This window comes from Protomyctophum parallelum, assembly GCF_964188405.1.
Source record: "Protomyctophum parallelum genome assembly, chromosome: 19".
In the NCBI taxonomy this organism is placed as follows: domain Eukaryota; kingdom Metazoa; phylum Chordata; class Actinopteri; order Myctophiformes; family Myctophidae; genus Protomyctophum; species Protomyctophum parallelum.
The window spans coordinates 38,623,328-38,639,957 of NC_139717.1; the positions used below are offsets into that span (position 1 = coordinate 38,623,328).

At 41.5% G+C, this 16,630-nt stretch overlaps 1 protein-coding gene across 3 annotated transcripts; it reads right to left on the reverse strand.

Annotated features, from left to right (window-relative positions):
- Positions 1–283: 283 nt before the first annotated feature.
- On the reverse strand, positions 284–15,064 carry rbm25b (RNA binding motif protein 25b). 3 transcript variants are annotated; one of them, XM_083790935.1, is made up of 18 exons: positions 14,932–15,064; positions 14,297–14,397; positions 13,991–14,208; positions 13,194–13,251; positions 12,313–12,473; positions 11,513–11,689; positions 11,105–11,191; positions 8,143–8,411; positions 7,372–7,489; positions 6,258–6,347; positions 5,770–5,843; positions 5,117–5,267; positions 4,457–4,901; positions 3,714–4,012; positions 3,142–3,240; positions 3,000–3,047; positions 2,654–2,751; positions 284–550 (listed from the first exon to the last, which is right to left on the reverse strand). In XM_083790935.1, exons 2-17 carry the CDS (start codon positions 14,373–14,375, stop codon positions 2,659–2,661), a joined length of 2,466 nt encoding a protein of 821 aa, XP_083647061.1. In that variant the 5' UTR covers positions 14,376–14,397; positions 14,932–15,064; the 3' UTR covers positions 284–550; positions 2,654–2,658. The 3 variants fall into 3 exon arrangements, with proteins under 3 accessions (XP_083647061.1, XP_083647062.1, XP_083647060.1); XM_083790936.1 differs by having other exon boundaries at positions 284–2,751; positions 11,513–11,686; XM_083790934.1 differs by having other exon boundaries at positions 284–2,751.
- Positions 15,065–16,630: the final 1,566 nt, after the last annotated feature.

The following is a 16,630-nucleotide window of genomic DNA, read 5'->3' on the forward strand; positions in this document are numbered from 1 at the left end:
TGGTGTGGGATAGGTTCATTGAAAATAACGGAGGCGGCTGTTTTGACGCGCGGCATTCAGACGGTGTGTTTTGGGCTTAACTCTTAGAGTGCGGGTCCATTTGAACACTCAGTTACAGACGTTATGGTCATTCAGGGGCATCTACAGTACTCATTTTGTATGTCTGTGACAAAAGTCCACCACAAGCCAACATGGCGATGACCCCTGCTTGCAGGTCTAAGTGGTTTTCATATTGAATTGCTTTGTATTAAATGTGAACAAATTAAGAGTTCATACATTATGTATAAAAATCAAGTTTATTCAAAACAAATGGCAATGATACAAAAACAAATGGAAGCATTTTTACAACTGCAAATCATTCCTAGCAGCTGTATTTTCCTATAGTGGTTTTGAGGTTGTAGCTACAGGTGTACAACCAGCCATTGTTATGCCAGTCATGTTCAGTAGACAGAATAATGCTCCCTTGGTTTATGGATGAGAACATGTTTACCATGAACATGACCAGAAAAAAAAAAAGAACTTCCTCAATAAAAGACATGGGTCCCCAAACCTGAAAAAGTAAAATGAAATACATAAGTACTGTGCATACTCAAAATTTGTATAGAACACTTCAGACATTTCTATTCAGGACAATCCATGGGACCTCAGTGACGCATGGTTACTACCGTATGAAGATAAGTGGTCTCCAGGGCAATTCATTGGGAACCTCAGAAAAGTAGAGTGGCTGTGTAGCTATACTTTCCACTTATTGGCATGAAATCAAATGTGAGGAAGCTACGGGGAAATGGCTTAACAGTCTACAGTTTAATCTTGAATCCTATCTCAATATTAAAATATTACATGAGACCAAATTAAGCCAGAAATGTCAACCATCTGAATTGATGCAACACAGATGGCTGTGTTGACTCTGGACTTGATACAACACAGTGGACCAACACCAGCGGATGACAAGGCAGAACAAATCATCACAGACAGTGAAAACGTCACATTGGAGTCAACACAGCCATCTACCAGGAGATTTTAGAGCTTTGTTTTTCCATATGTTGACCAGGGGGGCAGTCAGGCAGATATTTTGTGAAGCCACTAAGGAAATCGGGATTTCCTGAAAGTTCATATAATGGCCTGTTGTGGCGCTGTCATTGGGCCCAAAAAAACCCATAGCCCATAGAAGTCCATGTATTTGGGCCCAACTTCACCTAGACTATTACCTTAATAAACATGGTCATGAATACCTTCTGCTTCCAGTCACTAGTTTAAAGTCTCATTTCTAATGTCATAATATTCTTTTTGGAAAATTATGGTCCCATGTATTAAAAAAATGACCATAAAGTCGCGTATGTTCTGAGGGGCGTGGCTACCGTTACAGTCTATGATCGGGATTCCCCACCCACTCGAGTCAAAATAAAAACCAACTAAGAAGAAGGGGGGGGGGGGGGGAAGTCCCGCCTCGTTGTCTAGGCCAGCTGGGCCAAAACGGATCTAGAAAGATGGCGATTTACAATTCAAGGACTGACCGGCTTCATTTTACGTTCATGTTAGACCCGGGGAACGCTTTGTCCATATTCTTTTTACAGTCTATGATGTTGACAAGCTTTATTATTGAGATGCTGAATTTCCTTTCCAGCTGGATTTGGCATCTGCCCACACTGCCCAAACTAATAGTAATTGGTGTACTGGCCATGGTAATGGTATTACTGTGCTCAAGTGAACAGCAAACGGGCCTGACCTGAACCCCACAGAGAATGTGCAATAAATCGAAAATATATGATACCCGTTCTGAATATATGAACACCAAATTATGTACAGTCTCGCTATAGCGCCCGTAGGTTACACTATGACAAACATAGCGGATTTATCCCCAAAAAGCATGTTTTTGCAATAAACTAAGCTCTCCGTTGATTAAACCACCCGCGACATGTGAATGAAGTTTGGGGTGGATTGGACATTCTGTTGGTCATGTGTGTAATTATTTGTAAAACAGGCCCTTCCCACTAACTTCGATTACAGTCGAACGATACGGACTCTGAAGATTCTGCCTGTGTTTTAATCAGAGAGATCATGTGTACTGTTTTGTGAGATTTGCACAAAAGCTGTAGGTGGAAGAGCAAAAAGTGTGTTTTGAAGAAAAGTCAAAATGGCTGTTATAGCGCCACCATGAGGCCGACTGATGTAATTATTTATTACATTAATTTTAATTATTATGAACCTCCCCTCCAAGTGTTGTAACTGTAGCTCCGACGGTTTCTGAGGGAAAAATACTTGTGGGTTTTCGCATTTGTGGATGGGTAATTCTAATGCACTAATAAATTCATTATTAATCACTAATTTGTTAAAGTGAAAAAAAGGGCTTCGTTAAGACCACCGTAATATAATGGTCAATGCCTGAGTGAAAGGTCGGAGCGATTGGTGCAGGCAGTGAGGAGCTACGACAGTGTTTCAGACATTCATTCAGACAGACATTGAGTGAATTATAGTAGGATGATGATGGTTACAGAAGAAAATGAACTTTTGCACAATATTCTAATTTTAAGGATCTGCATGTGTATAACACCAGACCTCAATGATTAGCGCACGTCGTGGGGATCCTCAGTTCTGGCCTGAATTATTTTGGAAAGGTAATATAAAAAATGGTTGATCTTCATTCAGTGCTTACTTTGCTTATTTAACCAGTCCAATCTTCTTCGCCTCGGTTTCGTAAATGAGCAACCTCCACATCTTCACTATGAAGACTTCAGCTTCCTCGTCCAGAACCTGAGCAAGAACAAAGGGCAACTTTAATCCAATAGGCTTGAGAAAGGCAGAGGTTAGAAGCACCTCAAATGTAAACATGTTATCTCTCAATTTAATGGTACAACAACTGGAATGATGATGAATTATGTCGTTGAGAACTTAATATCAACCCCCTTATTGTTGGACTCAATAGTCCCAACCAAGTACCTACTGTACAGTAGAATGGATATGCATGTGTGTCTTCTGTTGGCTATTTAAATGCCACTTACCATAGCAACATCATCTAGAATACGTTGTGGGGTACCATGAGCCATCACCTGGAGGTGGAAATTTCAAAAGTAATCAGTGGTATTCAATACTCATTTTACTTCCCAACTGCAATTTTCCAAAGGTCAACCACATATGTATTACCTTGGAGCAGACAAAGTCCACTAATGTTGGCTCTTCCTCTCCAATATACTCAATGATCTTTTTATTGATCCAAGGACGGACTCGTCGCTCCATTAATATCTATGGGGGGAAAAAATACAAAAAAATACAGTTTAGAAGGGTACCAAGCTACTAACATTTTCATGGGTCGCGAATGAATAAATAAAGGTTTGAAAAATTATGTGATTGAATGAAAAGTTTGGGAACCAAATGTGCAGACGGTTTGTTACTATAGGTAGCTGGACATAATCTCCAGGGCATCTGGGGGAATTTAGGCAGAATAAACGCACCCCTCCAATTCCATTGATTACAAAGTCATTTTAAGAGACCGCTTAATGCTTAAAACTATTCAAGTAGAACTGCTCACAATGGCCAACATTAAGTAAATGAAGTGAGTGGTGCAACAGCGTCCCCTGTTGGTACCCTAAGCCTAAACATACATAGGGACACAGCCAGGGACGGACAAAGCTGGGCATTGGAGTGGCTTGCACCCTATGGTTGCACCACTCTAAAAGCTGGTAGCACTGGGCAGTGTTTCAGCACCACTGTCTCACCGTGTCGACCATGGTCCAATCCAGTGGGTAGGAGAAAAGCTCAGGCTTGCCCGTGGGAATCTTCTCTATCAAGCTCTTGATGTGTTTGCGTTTCTCCTCAGTGTCGGCTCCCTTAACACTGGCCAGGGCTGCCGCATCCGCCTCCATGCTCTTCTCGTCGTCATAGTCCAAGGGGACCAGTTTCCGCTTGCGGGGCCGCTCGTCCGTCTCTTCATCGTCAAACCTGTTGAAGACACTTTCTACCGTGGGCTTCTTCCGTTTGGTGGCATTGGGCTGGCTGGGGCTTGGTGCGGCGGCACCTAGACAATCACCAAAAATAATAACTTTAATGAATGATAAATTCAACAAAGAATTTCTACTTGATCTACCTATCTATCTAGGATTGAAGGTAATAAGACCGATGTTGGAAAACAATTGGCACTGCAATATGTTTTATCCATTGCTTGGCCAGACTAATACCACCGTGTAGATATTCGATGGAATCTCTGTGTGAAACCTGCATTTCCTAAAAACAAATGCGTATTTGCATACTGGGCCACGATTGGCCCCCCTCTACTTTTGAGTGAGTGAAATCCAATCACAAATGAGCGGTGCCAGACCAAATCTGCAGAGGGCAGATTTGTCTTTTGCAATGACAGAAGAGTTTTAGCACAACAGCACTGACCAATTTATCACATACTGCAATTGTGTATGTTGAAGTGAATTCCCTTGCATAATAGGTCTCCAGGTGTCACTGGTCTTACCCATTTTGAGGCTCAGGCCAATCTTGGGTCTGTGTTCCTCCTGGGGCAGAGCCTCAGGTGGAGAATTCTCATGGGGGATGATGATGCCGCACGGCGAGTCGCCCCCGGGTGTGTTGGGGGATGCATTGCTGCTGACCGACGACACAGACGGGGCCGCTGTGATTGGCCGCAATGTGGGCTTCAGGCTGGGCTTGGAGTGGGGATTGTCTTCATCCTCATCATTCTCATAATCTTGTTCCTCACCCTCCTCTACCTCATCGTCCGATTGGGCGACTCGTGGACGTCCTACTTCCCTTCTGTCTCTCTCTCTGTCTCTGTCCCCTCTGTCGGCTCTGCGGTCCCGGTGGTCTCGAGGGGCCTTGTGGTGCTTCCGTTGCTCCTCGGGCTCTGGCTCCGGCTCCGGGAGGACAGGAGGCTGCCGCAGTCGCTCCTCCTCTTCCTCCATCTAGACCAATGATGATAGGCAGAAACACAGGGGTGTAACCAATCAGGAGATCACGTCACACAATGCAGAGGGTCTGCTAATGAGAGATTATTAATAGTCAAGCAGGGGGATTCTGAGGATCAAGTGACCTTCACAAAGACAATAGTGCCATACTGGCATGCATGCCCACACACACACACACACACACACACACACACACACACACGCACACACACCCTGCGTAGCTCTGCGTCAGGGTCTGGATGTCCCTCTGCCAGCAGCCTCTGTCTGATCTCCTGCAGCTCGTCCTGCTCCCTCTTCCTGTCACGCTCGTCCACCTCTACCTCCTTCTCTCTGTCTCTAAGACGCTTCTGCAGCGCACTGCCCCTAGGGGTCACAGCACAAATTACAACATTAAGGAACAAAGGATGACACTGCAACACTGCATGCAACTACTCAGAATCGGGCCTGAGTAAAATAGTATTTGTTTTTATCCTTTGGTGGGAGTTTTATTCATCTTGGCTGCCAGATGGGTGGGGTTTGCCCACCCATCAAGTGTGTCGGTTAGTCTACAGTAGACTGTCCAAGGAAAGTCAAATATAGTGGCCTTTCTGAGATTAATTTACACACCATCTGAATTGTCCACGTTCAGAAACATGTAATCTATGATGAGCAGCAACAAGGTCTTGGTTTGCAAACTGAGTGCCTGACCAAACGCTTTAATTAGCTGTGGGGTCCTAGTTAAAAACCCATCCATCTGGTTCACCATGAAACAAAAACTAAAGGTTGTGAACCTATTTAAACATTACAGAACAGCTGCACATTGCACAACAAATTCCTGGTAAATCTATTGGCCCTCCCTGATACCATGTTCAGTCCTGAAGCTCACCTGTAATATTTGGGGTCATCCCTGTCATCATCGTAATCTTCAAGGAACTCCTTCAGTCGTTTGCCTTCTTTAACCTGTAGGAACATTTAGAATTAGAGCCCTAATTTATCATGGTATAATATTTACAAACAATACCACAAAATGTAATCCTCTATGATTACATGAAGCTCATTATCCGTGTTCTGAAACATTTGTACCATGCCACACTGGACTGGAATTCAGATTATGAATCCCACCACAGCTCTAAGACAGACCGGTCGGATTGGCTCCCAGGCAGGCATAGTTTTACTGAGGTTAGGGTTCAGGTTAGGTTTACGCATAGTTTTACTGAGGTTAGGGCTATGTTTTTTAGACAAAGTTGCAAAAACGAGAACTAGTGTCAATCACAGCAACTACTGGCCAATCACAGCAGGGTTTGCCTAGAGCTGCGGTGCGATCCATAATAAGTTACGCCTCTCTGGCACAAGTGGGTTAACACTTCCTGTTACCATTTCTCTCCGGCGTTCATCTTCCCTCTCAGTTTCCTTGGCATGGTCTCGAGCCTTCTTCCTCTCCCTGAGCTCCCAGTTTTTGAGACGCTGCAGTCAAAACAGTGTCACATCAGCAACATATTTGTGTGTATCATTTGGGCCTCTGTATTAGGCGATCTATGGATGAGGCAGGGATTAAAGCTTTTTTTTAATTTATATATAAACACTTAAGGTTGTTGTCAGGCCATGTTTGTATAATAGAAACTATTAGCACAAGCTTCCGAGCCGGTGGACTCAAACGATCTCATACAGGTTTTTATACAGGTATATAAGCATGAGTCTAAAAGAGCAGTGTCTAGTGTATACAATGCTTTGGTTTCAGCCAGGACTAACTCCACAGAGTACATTAAAACTAATTGGGGAAAAGAGTTGGAAATTACCATCACTACAGAGGAATGGGTAAATATGTGCAAAACACAAATTACGTCTACCAACTCAAAAATGTGGAGAGAATTCTGTTGGAAGAACCTAAAATTAAGTCAAGACAATTGAAAACAGAACAGCCATGCTGGAGACAGTGTGGCCACAAGGAGGCGGGCCACGCTCATATATTCTGGACTTGTCCTAAAGTTTTAAGATACCTCAGACTTTTTATTGCTGGGAAATATCCCTGAAGAGTTTCTTATACATGATAAATATTTAATCAAGATCCTCTTAGCAACAAGTAAGAAAGCAATCACACGACGCTGGTACCAACAGGACCCACCAACGAAAGAACATTGGATGGACATTACTGAGGAACTGTATGTTATGGAAAAACTAACATTCATACTTAGACTACAAGAGGATAAGTTCTATAAAAAGTGGGAGAAGTGGGATCTCTTCTTTCAGCCTAGCGATAATGTATGAGGATTTCAATGAATGTATCTTGTAATAAGAATAATGCAGCCTTGTTTTTGAAAAACCTGTTTCTATGTCAGTGGTGCTCAACCTTTTTCATGTCAAGGACCCCCAGAATTATCTCTATTGACCCCCTCTCAAAATATGTAGTTCCAGGAAACCCCCAGAAGCAAATATTTTACTTAAAAATGTTCCAGGTTTTCTCTGACAATCAGGCCCACCCCCTCGTTACCTCCTGATAGGCTGATTCCTTTTCTCTCAGCTTCCGCTCCACTCTCCTGCGTTCATATACATCCTCTTCATCCTCTTGGTCCCGCTTCTTGTCCTTGTCTCGGTCTCGACTCCTCTCCCTGCCAAACACAGAAAAAGATACTTCGTCATTAGAAAATGTTCAGAGTGCACCTCTGTGCCCTTCTCCATCCCGACCAATCAAATGGCAATAGCTTAGCTACTTTGTAGCACTGTTTTCTTGGCACTCCATTTACTTGATCGCTTGATCCAACCTCGGAGTCTGCTACAGTAAATGCCTAAATTTGAAATGATATGTCCAATTCTACGCCAGTTACAGCGAAAGACAGTTTTGACAACCAATTTCTTTCATCATCCTGTTAAACACAATTACACAACATACGCTGAATGTGAAAGACGCAAGTCAAATACCCTAGCAAAACCACAAAATAGAATGGCCAAAAGCAGGTAGAAAATACAAAAGCAACTGCTTTTCACTGAACATAACATTTGTAAAAAAAGAAGAAGTACTTGCATATTTTTATTTAGGTCATTTCATTATGTTATCCAATAATATTGTTGTCCATTGTTGTTACTTTGAAATTGGTTATTTTTTTGCAAGTCACTTTGTGATAACAGGAAGAATAAATCTTGAAAAGGGCAGAAAATATGGGATTTTTATTTATTTTTTCCATATTGGCCCACCTTTACTACAAAGCACAGTGATCCCTCAATTTGCCAAACCATACTAGGTTAATATCTATCGTAGCGTTACCTGGATCGACTGCGTTCAATGCTCTTGTCCCTGTTGTCCCAGTCTCTCTCCCGCTCCCGCTCCTTTGTCCGGCGGTCTCGGTCCGCTCTCTCTCGGTCGCGACTTCTATTATCTCTGTCACGCTCCCTCTCCCTCTCGCGCTCCTTCTCTTTCTCCCTCTCATGGTCACGGCGCTCTCGCTCCCGTTCTCGCTCTATGGCCCTGTCTTTCCTCTCGCGCTCAAACTCTGCCCGCTCTTTCTCCCTCTTGTCCTTCTCCTCCTCCAGTTTCTGTAGAGGAAAAGCAGAGAGGGGGGTTCAATGGAGACCCAAACAAGGCAGTAGGGCGTACAGTTTCAGGAGCGCAATCAATTTGTCTGACCTGACAAATTCTCTAAAGGGTGCAGTGGTTACCAGGCTCTGCAGAGAGGCCGAAGTTATTCTACTGTACGTGTCTTTATTCTATGAAACATGCGGTACTGGGGGGAAAAAATAAAAAGAATAAACCGACCGTTCTTTAGGTATTAAAACATATGTTGGACAAATGTTCCATTTGTACTATTTAAATGTTGAGTTAAAGCACAGCAGCTTCAGGAAACGGAAATACAGAAAAAAGGCGTCAGTCTTTTGTTAAACTAGTTGTTTGTGACTTACAGGTGTTGAACTAGGATTCAGCCCTTCGCTGCCCCTACAAGCCTTTTAAGTTAGGCCTGGGAGGAAAGCAGGTTACACGGTATACAAGGGAAAAAAGGTTATGGGGTTTTGTCTGTGCTCAAGCATCATCATCATCATCAAAACAACCTTCATTTAAAGATTACGATGGTTACAATGCCATTTGATACAGTGGCTAAAACAAGACAAATGTGACTTTATGAACATCAGTTACATTTCTGTAAAGATAAATGAAATTGTAGAAGCTGTCTTACCCATATAGTAGTCTTCGGTAGGTCCTTGTGACTCATTACTCAGACACACAGACACCACCTCTCCCTACTGTATATGAATACTATATACACAAGGTTTTCCATGTCTATGGAAAGATTACAAACCAGGGTCCAAAGCTGACTGAACACTTTGTGGAGTGGTGCATACGTTTGTTGGCTAAAGCAGTGAGGTCTGCAATTGTATAACATTTATAACATTAGCACTCGTATCCAGAGTGACATCAATATTAGGTTTACTAGGTTAATATTAGTTTTAACTTCGTAAAACCAGGCATAGCATGCATCATAGCATGTAAACCTTATGCTTGGGACTTGATCATTTCTAAACTTAATACAGTGTGAAACAGACCAGTGGAATTTAATGAATATGCTTTAAGAAGAAGGAAGCTCGTCATATCTCCATACCACTGGATGTCCATCCACATCAATTTGTGGGGTTGGTTCTCGTTTCTTTTTACTTACCTCAATGAAGATTCTACCACGGACTGGACAGTAAATGTCTTGATGTTCTTTTTGATCAGAAACTGTTTTGTTTTTGTTGTCGTTTGTTCTTACATTCAGATGATTTAAGGCAGAAAGACCATCTAGACAAACTATTACTTTGTGTTATCGTTATCGATGTTTTGTTCACACTCAAAAAGCCAACCAACATAATAGTAGTTTAGGAGTCTACAAGAGTATAAATGGTTCAGCCTGTGGCTATCATCCATGTACTCATGATACTTTTGTTTAATCATTATAATTCAGTTAATTCATACTGGTAATGGCAACAGGCATAGTAGTGTTGAGTGGTATTAAATACAATCAGTAAAGTGAATCGTATTCTCAGTCTTAGTTCTGTAAAACTTCTTTTCCCCTTCTTTTTTTCAGTTTCTGATCCACTTCATTGAAATCTGGGCTGCTACAAATGTATCATAACTTAACTGATTAAAGCATGACTGTGCTAGGTTAGGTGACTGTTTCAAGCTATGGTATGTATTCTTATTATATTACTCTTATAGTCTAGTTGATTGACATAAATAAAATAAAGCACGATTGATGTAAAATATGACTAAAGATTTAGAGGTAGAGGAAAGGTGAGATAAGGATTTCAGAAACACACACACACACACACACACACATACAGAAAGTTCATACCTTGCCAGTCTTCAGATCATCATTGCTGCTGTGGAGAGGACGCCCCCCACCCACCCGGACAAAGCCAGAAATCACTGCAGTGGTTATTGATAATAGTCTACGTGCTATAGTATAAACAAATAAACACCATTAATACAGAACATCATTTTACAGAGGGCTTGCACAGGTTCACTGGGCTGTCCAGCTCACAGGGCAGCACTGACGCACGACTCCAAATGGAAATCAGTGTTCTGCCGAATACTCTGTCACTCATACATATCTGGCTGAACAGACAGAGTTCCAAAAGCACGTCAATCAAACACCAAAGTGCCCACGCAGTTGCCCCTGTACAAGTCCTCAAAAGGGGGGCGCCCAGTATATGTATCTAGTAAGTAAAAGCTGATACTTACATCCTATCCTCGCAACTTTTTCCAAAGCTCTGAGATTCATCTTGATTTTGTCACCATATGATCACTATCATAATGGTGGGGTTTAATGAATAGATTAGCTTTTAAGTAACTTTACATCGTCTCCATGCATTTTTTGTGTGCGTGATGAATGTCTAATGACTATTATGGTCACACCTAGGTGGGTTCACAAAAAATGTGGTTACACGTGTCAAATTAGGGCTGAGAATGATATCAGAAATACTAACAGTTGGGCAGTGTTAGAGCACATATGATGTAAATGTTTGAAAAATAATGTGCGACAAAATCAGATGTGTGGCAGCTCAACATTTTAAGGATCTCCAATTCATTGAAGGTGACCAATTTGTAGTGCAGTGTGCAGCTTAGCACGATCAAAGAAAATCTTTGTAAATATGTAATCTTTGTAAATATGTGAAATTAAGGGTGAGTGAACTATATGAGCAGCTGCTGTCCAAAACCTGTAATGTCAATAAGGAGATCAAATGAGTTACTGTACCTTGTGGGTGTCACGGAATTTACTAATCTCTCTGGAAATTAGGTCCCTCTTGTCGTCCTCCAATCCGTCAATAGCGTTGATGTCCTCCTGCGGACAAAAGGTGGAAAGTGTAGATGCGCACAGATTACTAGCATTCTGCAAATTTTATTTGTGATCAATCAGAGCATAAATTGACACATAAACAAACAAAATTGCATGCAACTATTTCGTATACTTGCCATTTACAATATCACAAAAATATGACCGTTTTCTTGGTGCCATAGATTATAAAATTAGATTTTTTATTTTATGGTCCTTTGAATAAATAAATAAAGCATATACTTTATATTGATAGATAATTTAAATAATCGTAAATTGCAGCCATATTTGCATTACAAGAGCTACACAAATTGGGGATTATTCCCATACCTCCTCTTTTTTCTCCTTCTTTCTCCTATTGCGGCGATGGGCGTCGTCATCCAGTGAGGGAGCATTGAGTTCGCTGGAATGCTCTCGTAAAAGCCCGTCGATAGCACCCTTGACAATTTGATCCTTTTTCTTTGTCTCTTCATCCAGCACCTCCTCCTCATCCAGCCCTCCATCCTTCTGCCACAGCCAGAAAACAACAAGACTGTTATCAAATGTGCGAGTTGAATATATTCATGGTAGTCAAACTATGTAAATTAACTTTCAAGTTTACATTAGGGTGTTTATTTATGCTTTTATTTCAAAGTCCCAACATGGAGCGAGAAAGAAAACATGAGCGAGAACAGAGTCAACACAACATGCCATAAGGTCACAGCGTTTTTGGTCACTGCACTAGGGACTTCCTACAGGTTTCTGGGGGGTTGAAATATGGGGGCCTTAACAATTTCACAGTACTAATTGTAGGGTTTGTTACTTTGTTTTAAAGATATTTTTTGTGGCTTTTTCATTTTTATTTTTGTAGAGGGATAGAATCACAGTAGGCTGACAGGAAATGGGGAGAGAGATGGGGGGGGGGTGACATGCCGTAAAGGCCTTCAGGATCGGGAGTCAAACCCGTGGCACACTGCCAGACTGGATTACCAGTAAAGGTGCCTGGACCGCTGAGCCACGGCCCAGGCCAGGATCAGTTATTTTATCCATTTAATTAAAACACACTTTTGGTTGTGAGACAGGACTCCTCGATATACCAAAAAGGAAGCGAAGCCAAGAGTCACAATCATTACATTAAATAAATACATTACCCCGTTGGTTGTCTTCTTCTTGGCCTTCCACTCATCCAGCTGGGCTTTGGTCTTGGCATCCACTTTCACAAGCAAACCCTTGTCTCCGATCTGCATCTCATGAAGCAGCCGCAGGGCTCGCAGAGTGGAGTCAGGCTCTTTATACTCACAAAAGCCAAAGGCTGCCACACAAACCAGGATGGAAGAAGGTTAAATCACATCATATTTTGTGTGCAATTAGTTAAATGAGAACAGGTTCTCAGAGGAAACCATACAGGCACCAAGCTGCACATCAGGAGCAATTAGGGGTTCAGAGTCTTGCTCAAGGACACTTCAAACGTCAGTGGGGGAGCCTGGGATCGAACTGGGTCTGGGAACCTTGCTGTTCCCACCCGGACGCTCTACTGGCCATTCTACTCCCTATGTACATCCTATGGTCTGGTTTGAACACTACTGGTTGACAGGTGGTACTGGTAGAATTTCTGCCCTGAATCAGCAGGCAGGCTCTTATTAGTTCAATGGAAAACATTCCAGCACTTGCATGGAGGAACTAAATTCAAATCCAAGGCATGAAAGTTAGCTTTAACAACAAAAATAGCAGATCGTCTACAAGCTCGCAATTCATAGTTTATATTTTGAACATTTTAATTATATATTTTCTCAAATAATTTCTGGAATCAATAGAATAATCACTTATAAATAGACAGTTGCAGCCCTAACTGCAAGTGTACAGTTGTACACATTTACAAAAACAATGTTCAAATTCCCATCCCTCTAGCAGAGCAGCCATCAACAGATATTTCATATGCCAAAATCATTTTGGCTGGTAAATGGTGAAAATAGCAGATGTGAAATTGAAACCGCTAGTTTCACAGAGTTGATCATTGTGCATTTTATGTTACCTTGAAGTTTGCCTGAGGCTCCTTGGACTCTCTTCCAGCTCAGGACGATACCACATTTCTAATGAAAAGAATGACAAGGAAACAAGAGTTCATTAGCCATTACAGTACAGAATATTGTGTTGTTTTATGCTTTAGTTTTTATGTTAAGTATTTGTTATGAATAGCTCTGGTATTTATTTGGGTAACTACAACTATCACTTTGGAAATATGTAATGAGAAAGGTTTGCACATTAGCTAGATCTACGACTAGCCTGGAATTGTCTGGTTTGAATGGATCCTCTGGTCACCTGGCCGACCCGCGGTGCTCATCTTTCACAGAGCGTGATGGAACAGTATGGTACGTCAGGCTGACACATGTGGGAACATATTGACCATGAGGATGTGTGTGTGTGTGTGTGTGTTGTTAACTAGTCTCTCAGTTGTTGCTGTTGTAAGTATCCATGTAGCATCATTATCAATAATATGAATCTGATGGTTTACAGAAACCTTAGGTAAATGGGTTACTTTGGGAACTTTGCCGATATATCGTTTATTTTTGTGGACATTTGAAGATGAACACTTCCCAGTACGTTTGGGGCCAAAAGCTTTTCATCTCTGCGTTGGACAATTTCAGCACATTTCAATAAGTTATGTAGTCTGGTGGTGATTGTCCAACAGGAGCTCTCAGGACACACGACACAGAACTTGTTTGTCTCGTCTCGTCACATTCACATGTTCCACTCACAATACAATGATTCATATCAGCTTAGCTGATATTGAAAACCAGCTAAGTTCCTCTTAAACAAGCTGTCACTTACTGCCAGCAGTTGTCTGATGAGCACATCCGAGGCTTTCTCTGAAATGTTACCCACAAACACTGTGGTGGTGGGGCCACTGTTCTCGTCCTCTTTAGGACGTGCAAGAAGACCCTCCTTCCTGGGGATAGCAGGTTTGCTGATCACCGTCATGGGAGTCTGCAATAGGACAGCTGGTGTTGAACCCATGAGGCCCATATGCAATGGGATCATCGGGGCTCCTGTGACAGCCAATAAGACTCATGTTACCATTTGCTTTAACAGATGTCATTAGAAGTTAAGATGTTGATTACACACTGTGTGCCTTACCTGTGGGGAACCCTGGATACTGAGGAGGCATCCCTGGCTGGGGTAGCAGCGGTCGGTTAAGATGAGGTGGGAAGGACATCCTTGTTGTGTTGGAGACCAACCTGATAAAAACAAAGGGAAGCAATGGTAGTCTTGAAGCAAACCCCACGTGTTTACCTCACATCTCATTACAGTGTTATTACACTCAGCAATAAAGTTGAAGAAATATGTATAAATTCAAATTGCTTGGTTACTTTTGCTCAGATGACAGAAATAATGCATCAATGGCAGGTAATTCTGAAATCCATTAGCTAAGTTTGTTACGCAGTTGTAACTTCCTATTAATAACTTTATCCAGGTCTGCGAGGCAAAGGCCTACAGTTGAGGTTTGTTTTTTGTTGTCGCATTAAATGTGATAGGCCTATAGAGAGATAAACATTACACAAAAGGATTAAAACTCATTATTAAAGTAACTAAAACCAGCCAGAAGCAAGCAACTCATGTCATGGCTAGCGAGGTCCACCCATAGAGCTATAAAGGAGTTCCACCCGGCACAGTTTAACGATAAGCTAAGCTAACGTTAACGTCGCGTTATACAAAGTAAAGACTCCCAAGTACCTTTCTAAAGGCCCGTTCAGGCGCAGAATTATACGTACCTTATGTATATACCCAGAAATAAATGATTTAAAAAAAGTTCGTTATGAACGAGTTATCCTTAATGAAACGCTTCAATTGTGTTCAACGAGCTAGGCGCCTTCTAACCGCAGGCCTCAAATCGTTGACGCAAACTCAGAACTGCGTCTACGAGTGATGACGACAGCAGTCAGTGGAGTGCGCTTGTTTTCCTTCTCTGATTTGCGCGATAGTCACTAACATAGATCTACTAACTATGGTCACTAATACCAAGAAGCAGAGGATCAACCACTGTACACACACACACACACGCACACACACACACACACACACACACACACACACACACGCACGCACACGCGCGCACACACACACACACACACACACACACACACACACACACACACACACACACAAAGATCACACAAATAGTTCTAGCCTCTAGGTATAGTTGGACCTACAGATAAACCCAGTTTGCTTTATTTTGTGTTATACTACCTTTAGCCTAAATTGATTGATAGATAGATAGATTGATTGATTGAATTTATTTATTTGACAGTATGCACAAGGTCAGGCTACATTTCAAACGAAACGCACAAGTCAATATAAAAACGTTTACAACACAGGATCCACCATTTTCAATTCATCAGAACATTTAGAGACCATACACTTATATAAAAAAGAAAAAAACAGGAAATCATCATATAAAGAAAGTTAAAAGGGGTTAAAACCTTAGGTTATATATATATATATATATATATATATATATATATATACTCTCAAAAGCACCTTGCACGGCTGGCGCTGCAATTCGAAACTGGCCCCTGTAAATGTAGTCTGAGCTCCCCCCACCCTTTCTCCTCGTATACTGTACATGTTTTAACCTAAGGTTTTAGCCCCTTTTAACTTTCTTTATATGATGATTTCCTGTTTTATTTTATTTTATATAAGTGTATATTTGTAGGTCTCTAAATGTTCTGATGAATTGAAAATGGTGGATCCTGTGTTGTAAACAAGTGTGAGTGCTTTATAATCATGGATCGTCCACAAAGTAACCGTTTTTATATTGACTTTCTTGTGCGTTTCGTTTGAAATGTAGCCTGCCCTTATGCATACTGTCAAATAAAGAAATTCAATCAATCAATCTATCTATCAATCAATTTAGTCTAAAAGGTAGTATAACACAAAATAAATCAAACTGGGTTTATCTGTAGGTTTACCTAGAAGAGGATAGAACTATTTGTGTGATCTTTATGTATATTTACTTCGTGCATGGTGCAACTGCATCACTTTGTTGAATGAACTTGTCAGGCTAGTGTTCAGTCAGTGTTCAATGATTTTGTATTTCTTTATTAATTATTTTTTTACATTACAATGTCATAATTTGCTTTTATTTTCCACAGGTTTGTTGTTTTCAGTTGCGGTTTGGTTGCTATAGTATTTTGTACAATGTATGACAGCTGCTGTGTTGTTGCCTGGCTCTGGATCTGTTGCGAGGGGCTGGGCTGTAATTGACAAGTCAGTGACGTCACTTTTAGGCGGGTTTTTCATGGAAAGTGCTGGAAGGAACGCAGTACACCCGCTTGTCTGAACATAATATTCCGCCGGGTTAAAAACTAGCCCCACACCATCTACTAATTTTACCACAGATTAAACATTGTGGGCGCAATATAATTTGTAAGAATGTTATCTATTGCGAAACTCCATATTTATCCAACTTTA

Bases quoted from the DNA above. Each gene is read 5' to 3' on its own strand.
- rbm25b (XM_083790935.1), bottom strand. From the start codon at position 14,375: ATGTCCTTCCCACCTCATCTTAACCGACCGCTGCTACCCCAGCCAGGG. The intron at 11,690-12,312 runs GTAATGTATTTA...TGGCTGTGGCAG, and splicing joins AGAAGAAGACAACCAACGGG to AAGGATGGAGGGCTGGATGA. The intron at 6,348-7,371 runs GTAACGAGGGGG...TTTTGACTGCAG, and splicing joins AGGAATCAGCCTATCAGGAG to CGTCTCAAAAACTGGGAGCT.